General features: G+C 36.5%; 1 protein-coding gene across 1 annotated transcript; it reads left to right on the top strand.

The window, feature by feature from the left end:
- Positions 1-336: 336 nt before the first annotated feature.
- LOC127853531 (uncharacterized) lies at positions 337-8,488 on the top strand. The gene is made up of 7 exons (XM_052388085.1): positions 337-560; positions 1,973-2,086; positions 2,540-2,621; positions 3,028-3,069; positions 4,459-4,590; positions 5,441-5,515; positions 7,241-8,488. Exons 1-7 carry the CDS (start codon positions 468-470, stop codon positions 7,456-7,458), a joined length of 756 nt encoding a protein of 251 aa, XP_052244045.1. The 5' UTR covers positions 337-467; the 3' UTR covers positions 7,459-8,488.
- The last annotated feature ends 361 nt before the right edge of the window (positions 8,489-8,849 follow it).

Here is an 8,849-nt window from a genome sequence, read left to right as displayed (position 1 = left end):
ACATGGCCGCCAGGGGGGGGGGGCAGTTGTCCTTATATGGCTTTAGTGAAAACTTGTTGACACTATATTAGCCACATTTATTGGCCAATCTTCATGAAACTTGGTCAGAACATTTGTCACAATGAAATTTTGCCAGAGATTGAAGCTGGGTCATATGAGCTCAAAAACTAGGTCACAAGGTTAAATATAGAAAAACATGTTAAAAGTCACTTTTTTGTATCTGTTTGGGAAGTCACTTTGTGCCTAATGTTTTTTTATTTATGAAATATTTTCAGAATGGACATGCTTGAAGTGCGTGGAAAATCAAAGAAGAATGTGACAGCATGTATATTATTAACTCCAGATGTAAATCAGCTATAAATGTCCTGGTGGAGACAAGAAGTAGTTCATTGGTATCAGTTCCAAGAGACAATCCCTATCTTTTCTCCAGATTAAATGCTCTTACTCCATTATCTGGCAGTCGAGCTATGCATGAATTGGTTCGAGAATGCCCGGGACTGCAGAGGCCTGAAAGGATAACAACAACCTTATTGAGAAAATACATTGCTACAGTGTCACAGGTAATTATACCCTAAAACCTTAGGTTATGCAGCATATTTGAAGCACTTTGAACTGAACAAATTATAGTTTTAAACCTTAACTAGGACAGTTAGAAACAGGTAAAAATGGGTAGACAGACTGATAGTGAAAACCACTTAAAAATCCTCACTGGTTCATAGGAGCCTGAGGTATATAGTAATAAAATGTATAATCGTGTCTGAAACCACAAGGTCCAGAGAATGGTATTTGGTTTGTAATTACTGAGTTGTCCACTACCAAGATTGTTCAAATTATGCCCCTGGAGTCAAAGTTTGCCTGCCTCTTTGGTCACAAGTAAAGCATAGAGTTAAATGGTTATACCTTCTTATGAAACCTACGCCTTAAATACAACACAGCCCAGCAGCTAAATATTTGACATTCTTCAAAAGTTCCAAGGTTACTTTGTCATGGTGATTTGCCAATCATTGGTTCAGCATTTCTTACTTGCTGTCAATATACCTTGAGCGACCATTGCAGTCCTTTTGTTTACTTTAGTCTTTGATACATAGATTTGTTATTTTATATTAAACTTTGCTGTTAAATCAAGAAATTGTTATGTTGTTTTATATGTATGTATTTGCTTTGGTTCGAATATGGCCATATTAAATGTATGCAAATGTGTTATCCTTGTCAAATAAAAAATCATTTCTTGAAACATTCAAGGTTCAATATTGAACTTTCTATTTATAATTCAGTACTTATTTTTTATTTTACAAACTGGTACAATCGTTCACAATTACTTCTAAAGTCTAGTTGTGCAAATATTGGATTGTTTAAGCCATTTAAGAATTATGGTCTTTGTTTCATATCCCTGTACAGATGAGATATTGTGACCTGAAGGTTTCTTTATTATGGCACAATATTTATTTAGACTTTCAGCAATTATACTACATTCTCTTCCAGTTTAATGGCATACATACATACATGTATACTTCGGCTTTTATACAGGAATAAGTAATTATGTTGAATTTGTGAATAAATTATAATAAAAACTTTTATGGAGACCTTTGATTTTGGCAGCTTTTGTATGACAGAAAATGGTTATCTGTGAGAACCCAATAATTGATTTTAAATTGTTAGACCCAATTGTTATATTTAACATAAATTTTGGCATATATACAGGAAGTAGCTATTTGCAAAATGGCGGATCATGTAAATACCAAACCACGTGTTGGCTTTTTCAGAATTAAACATTACAAAATTTTTGACTCTGTAAATGCATGGTGTGATTACAAGAATTTGGAGCACCATAATGACTACAACTATACAGATAAAAGCTTTCTTGTGTACATCTTTTCTGTAGAAGATGCAAAAAAAATTTGTTAAATTGGCAGCAAACTGGAATGATGACTGCATATTTGTGAATATAATCAAGAATTAACATGCTTTGTAGATTCTTGACATGACTCATGGTGAACTAAAATTGCTTGCAAAGCATCTGGGACATGATGTGAAGACACACAAGGAATATTATCAGTTGTCTTCCAGTACCATGGAACTCTCAAAGGTATATATTTCATTAATAAAAATCTTTAAATTTTCCATACACATATATTTGAAAAACTAAATGCTATATTGTAACTAAGAGGGCTAAAAGAAAGAATAATTTAACAGGCAGCCATAGTAAGACCATATCTGATGTTGACTTTGACTAGTATGCTTTGCATTAATGGCCTTTTATGCCCCCTGGATCGAATGAACGGGGGTATATTGTTTTTGGCTTGTCTTTCTTTGTATGTGTGTGCGTGTCACGGTGTGTGTGTGTCCAAAACTTTTACCAAAACTTAAACGTTTGATCATAACTTTTGAAATATTGAAAACAGCAACTTGATATTTGGATTACATGCGTATCTCATAGTGCTGCAACAATACGCCAAAAACCGTATTGCAATATATTGTCGTTGTTATGATGGAAGTATTGTTGACACTGGAATATTATGGTCTTCTTGAAATTTTATAGGTTGCCCTGATGTTGTATGCTGTTGAAAATGGTAAAGTCAATGAGTGGAAGGGAAGGCAGATGAAGGACATAGTAGTAGAAGGTTTGATTATAAGAATTTTATTAATATAATTCATTTTACTGAATTGGGATGGAGAATTTTTGATACTTTCTCTCCTATGGCTGTCAGTAAATTCGACTGAATGATCATTCTTCAGAACAAAACAGAGCGCTTGAGAACAGACAAACGATGTAAAACATTGTTTGAAAGGCGGGGCCCTTGTTTTGGCCACGTTAATTCAATAAGTCTAAAATTTACGTGGTAAAAATAGGCAAACCTATTTTATGTGCCTTGAAAATTGTTTATCCTCTCAAAGAAATGCTAATGCAACAAAATACTTTTTAACAACCTTGAAGTATTGAAAATATTTACTGTCATATCAAGAGTGACTTCTGGTTATTTTTTTCTATAACTAGTTATTTCTAAAATAAAAAATCATTTTTTACAGATTTACCTCTTCCAATTGAAGACGAAGATGGCCATCAAGAAGGTAAAATAGTTATTTATACCCATAATAGATCATTGGCCACTGTTCATTTGTATTATGAAAGTGGTCCATAACAGAGTCATTGTTATGGTAGCCCATTAAAAAAAAAAAAGAAGTATAGGAATACCTTAAGATTTGGACACCTTATGAAATAGTTTATATGCTCAATTAGACATTTCTGTTTCTGAGTTATTTTAATGATTTAAAGGATAAATAACTTAACTTGCAAGTATGAAGATTTTCTGATTTAAATTGTAAGCAGGTCTTATAACATATTTTAGTGGGGGATATGTGTGTTGTTATTTTGTGTACATCTCATACCTTAAACCGAAAAGCATAAAAAAACACTTTTAGAAGTGCTTTTGGAAAACAAAACATTTCCTTTGTTATTTCTGTTATCATATAATAAAGGCTCACCTATTGATGATAAAGACAAGACCCAAGTGTAGACTATATATTCTAGTACAATTTTCCATTGTCCAAGCAAATATATATTTATGCCACCCTTCGAAGAAGAGGGGGTATTTTGCTTTGCACATGTCGGTCTGTCGGTCGGTCCGTCCACCAGGTGGTTTCCGGATGATAACTCAAGAACGCTTGGGGCTAGGATCATGAAACTTCATAGGTACATTGATCATGACTTGCAGATGACCCCTATTGATTTTGAGGTCACTAGGTCAAAGGTCAAGGTCACAGTGACCCGAAATAGTAAAATGGTTTCTGGATGATAACTCAAGAACGCATACGCCTAGGATCATGAAACTTCATGGGTAGATTGATCATGACTCGCAGATGACCCCTACAGATTTTGAGGTCACTAGGTCAAAGGTCAAGGTCACGGTGACCAGAAATAGTAAAATGGTTTCCGGATGATAACTCAAGAACGCATACGGCTAGGATCATGAAACTTCATGGGTAGATTGATCATTACTCGCAGATGACCCCTATTGATTTTGAGGTCAAGGTCACGGTGACCCGAAATAGTTAAATGGTTTTCGGATGATAACTCAAGAACGCTTTTGCCTAGGATCATGACACTTCATTAGTACATTGATCGTGACTCGCAGATAACCCCTATTGATTTTCAGGTCACTAGGTCAAAGGTCAAGGTCACAGTGACAAAAAACGTATTCACACAATGGCTTCCACTACAACGGACAGCCCATATGGGGGGCATGCATGTTTTCTATAGATTTCAGCAAGACCCACCAATGGATAATAGACATACAAGACCCCACTGTTGACATTATATGTTTACAGGCATTGAGGCAACTGTTAAAGACACCCACAGTCTAGAATCTATACAGGAGTCAGAGCCTCTCATGATACAACAGGCCAGTGTTAACTGTGCTGATCATATGCAATCTACAGGTTTCACTTTGGTTCTTTCAGAGTCCATGTCAACTGCTGACAGTGAAGAGCCAGGCAGTCTGACCCATGATAGGAGGGAGCCAAGTGAAGAGCCAGCCAGTCTGACCCATGATAGGAGGGAGCCAAGTGAAGAGCCAGCCAGTCTGACCCATGGTATTTCTATTATCATATAATAAAGGCCCACCTATTGATGATAAAGACATGACCCAACTGTAGACTATATATTCTAGTACAATTTTCTGTTGTCCAAGCCAATATATATTTATGCCCCCCTTCGAAGAAGAGGGGGGATATTGCTTTGCTCATGTCAATCGGTCCGTCTGTCCACCAGGTGGTCGTCAGACGATAACTCAAGAACGCTTGGGCCTAGGATCATGAAACTTCATAGGTACATTGATCATGACTTGCAGATGACCCCTTTTGATTTTGAGGTCAAAGGTCAAGGTGACCCGAAATTGTACAATGGTTTCTGGATTATAACTCAAGAACGCATACGCCTAGGATCATGAAACTTCATAGGTAGTTTGATCATGACTCGCAGATGACCCCTATTGATTTTGAGGTCACAAGGTCAAGGTCACGGTGACCCGAAATAGTAAAATGATTTTCGGATTATAACTCAAGAACGCTTTTGCCTAGGATCATGACACTTCATATGTACATTGATCGTGACTTGCAGATGACCCCTATTGATTTCAGGTCACTAGGTCAAAGGTCAAGGTCACAGTGACAAAAAACGTATTCACACAATGGCTGCCACTACAACGGACAGGCCATATGGGGGGCATGCATGTTTTCTATAGATTTCAGCAAGACCCACCAATGAATAATAGACATACAAGACCCCACTGTTGACATTATATGTTTACAGTCATTGAGGCAACTGTTGAAGACACCCACAGTCTAGAATCTGTACAGGAGTCAGAGCCTCTCGTGATACAACATGCCAGTGTTGACTGTGCTTATCATATGCAATCTACAGGTTTCACTTTGGTTCTTTCAGAGTCCATGTCAACTGCTGCCAGTGAAGGGCCAGCCAGTCTGACCCATGATGAAATGAGGCAGCCAAATCCTCAAGGTATGAACTAAATTTGAAGACGGGTTTCTCTGCATTTTCTATCATTATGTGACAGAGTCTTATGTCATGACTGTATTAAAGTAAATGAGTAGTCCAAGTCAAGTGTGATGCTCTAGACGACCTCCTCTGTGATCTACAGGGTTACAACAATGTGCTTGTAAAAGTCCTTGTAAAGTACAAAGTAGGCAGTTTGCTATGGAAGTTAATGTTAAGTACTTGTTCTTCCAAGAAATGATAGTTCTGCGAACTGTCAGTTCTTATATGTGTGAAAAATTGTTTTAAACTGGTGTTAAAACAGTTTCAGTTCATTTTACCTCCTAACATGTTCAGGTTTTGTGCATTTTTATCAGGAAAACCTTGCTCTACAATATTCAATCATTGTATCACTTGCGGTGTTCTGCCGTGAAATTTTACTGTTGGGGACCCTTTAGGATTACAAAAGTGGGGACAAAAAGAAAAAATATGGGGACACAGAAATATTTTTGTAGCAGAATTAAATGTGTGGAAACTAATAACCTTTAACTTGATTAAACTTGCTTAAACTTCTAACAGTCAGGTTGTAACATTGTTATTAAAACTGGAACATTCAAACAACTTTTTAACACTGTCAAACAGTTGTCAACATATTTACAAAACTTTGAACAGATTTATGGTCATTGGACTCCGCATGGCATGTCAAAGTACTTGTTCGATAATTAGAAATACCGATAGTAAAGGCGTTTTCTTTTTTGCTTTATGCACAATCTGCATGTCATTTTGTTGTTGTCAAACAGTGACCAAGGACATTTTTGAAGCCAATTTTCTTGTAATGTACGTTTAAGGGCAGACTTTTTCGTAATTGCTAAACAATGTAGGGACTTGGGAAGACTCTGTTGGGTTAACAACCCAACAGAGTCTTCCCATTTTCTAATTTTACTTGCCGGAGGAAAAAAAATAAATGGATTTTTTTTTCTCTGGCCTGTCACTTTAAGCCATTTTGATAGTTTCGGAAATTTCCTTGATATCTGATTGGTTGTTATAATCTCAACTTACCAATGAAATAGAGTGTTAATATTAAATAAATTAACCATTGGCTGCGAAATGAGTTATGTACAATGAAATAGTTTGTTCTGGTTACACATTCACTCGATTACTTTACCGACTTACAAATTGAATCGATTAGTTTTTATTTCTAATTCATGTGCGCCCGCGGACCCATATACAGAAAACGGGTGGGGACAAATATTTGTTTTTTGCGACAATAACACAAGGGCGCATCCACGGCAGAACACTGACTTGTTATGTTGATACTTTGTGTGCAAGGATCAATTCAGTAGAAAAGTCAACAAAATAAACGGCTTACAGTCACTGACCAAATGAGTTTGCTGCTTAGAGTGTATATTTTTCCAAAAAATATTTGAAAATTTCCCCTCTTGGAAGTGTAGTTCAATTTTAATCAATACCTCGTTTAAATAATTCACAGAAAAGCCAAAAAATGTTGATCTTTGAACATAAACATAACATGTTGATGACAAAAAAAGTTGGAATAATGTTTTTCGCTCTGTGTATGGTGAATTATGGTGTTACAACTTGATTTTGTATGTTACTTGCTTAGAATTGAAATTTCCCCTTTTATGCGTGAATTATCCCCCTCTCAGGGGACCCGACCCCTTTCCCCCAAAACTGAAAAAAACACTGACATGATACTCATTGCTATTTTATTTTTTATATCTATTCTTGTTTTAGGGACAGGGACAAGAAAAGGAATGAAACGAAAGTGGGCCAGCGAAGAGAACATATGTTTCATGAACTTTTTTAGAGATGAATTAAGAGAAAAAATAATGCCATCTGGCTCAAAAATAATGGGGTCCCTAAAAATACTTACCGGAAGAACAGTGGCCCAGATAAGGGCAAGGGTCCATAACATTATTATGAAAAAACAAAAATGGAAAAAGAATTGTTGAACTGTGGAATATGTTTATGCCCCTGGTAGGGTGGCATATAGCAGTTGAACTGTCCGTCAGTCAGTCAGTCTGTCCATCTGGCCGAAAACTTATATGGCCATAACTTTTTCAATATTGAACATAGCAACTTGATATTTATACCCCTATTACAATTGGTAATGGGGGCTATATAGGAGTCACGTTTGTCGGTCTGTCCCGATATTTCATCCGATCTTCACCAAACTTGGTCAGTAGTTGTATGTAGATAATGTCTAGGTCAGTTTGAATATGGGTCATGCCAGGTCAAAAACTAGGTCATGGGGTCACTTAGTATGTTTTAAACTGTAAGTTTGTACGGACCATAGCTATGTCATTTATTGTTACATTTTTAAATGACTCGGTACATTTGTTCACCATCATGGAACGGTGTGTCGCGTTAAAAAAAATTACGTCAATATCTCAAAGGTCAAGGTCACACTTGGGAGTTCAAAGGTCAAATGCTTGTCCGGGCCATAGCTTTGTTTTTTATTGTGAGATTTTAAAATCATTTGGCACATTTGTTCACCATCATTGAACAGTGTGTCGGGCGAAAGAATTACGTCGATATTTCCAAGAACAAGGGCACAATTTGAGTTTAAAGGTAAAAAATGGCCATAATTGAGCTTGTCTGGGCAATAACTATGTTGTTTATTGTGCGATTTTAAAATCGTTGGCTCTTTTGTTCACCATCATTTGACGGTGTGTCGCGCGAAAGAATTATGTCGATATCTCCAAGGTCAAGTTCGTAGTTTTAGTTCAAAGGTCAAAAATGGCAATAAATTATCTTGTCTGGGCCATAAATATGTCATTCATTGTAAGATTTTAAAATGACTGTACATCAATTTTGTTCAAAGTCATTGGAAGGCTTGTCATGTGAAAGAATTCAAGAGTTCAAAGGTCAAAATGGCTATAAATGATAATGGCATAATGATTCTTAAAAAATCGCCATAAATTGTATTATCTTGTTTTGTGAAGACAGCATACAAAATAATCAATCAATCAATGCGGTATGTGGGGGGTAACAGACAAAGCTCCAGTTGGCATGCATGTGCATCTTGTGAAGCTGCACATATTGAGTGGTGAAAAGTGAAGGTCAAGGTAATTCTTCAAGGTTAAATGTTAAATATATTGCTTTTGTCCGTCCGTCTGAAAACTTTAAAATTGTGCCATAACTTTTGAGCTCACCTGAGTGCAACATGCTCATGGTGAGCTTTTGTGATTGCCTTTTGTGCGTTGTATGTCGTCAACATTTTGCCTTGTGAACACTCTAGATTCCACATTTATTGTCTGATCTTCATGAAATTTTGCAGAACATTTGTCACATTGATACCTCGACTGAGTTCGAAACTGGGTCATGCTGGGTCAAAAATTAG

This window comes from Dreissena polymorpha, chromosome 12 (genome assembly GCF_020536995.1).
Source record: "Dreissena polymorpha isolate Duluth1 chromosome 12, UMN_Dpol_1.0, whole genome shotgun sequence".
Taxonomy (NCBI): domain Eukaryota; kingdom Metazoa; phylum Mollusca; class Bivalvia; order Myida; family Dreissenidae; genus Dreissena; species Dreissena polymorpha.
The sequence above is the reverse complement of the archived record's forward strand: the minus strand, read 5'-3'. Positions and strand labels throughout refer to the sequence as shown.

Bases quoted from the DNA above. Each gene is read 5' to 3' on its own strand.
- LOC127853531 (XM_052388085.1), top strand. From the start codon at position 468: ATGCATGAATTGGTTCGAGAATGCCCGGGACTGCAGAGGCCTGAAAGG. The intron at 2,087-2,539 runs GTATATATTTCA...GAAATTTTATAG, and splicing joins GTACCATGGAACTCTCAAAG to GTTGCCCTGATGTTGTATGC. The intron at 2,622-3,027 runs GTTTGATTATAA...CATTTTTTACAG, and splicing joins GAAGGACATAGTAGTAGAAG to ATTTACCTCTTCCAATTGAA.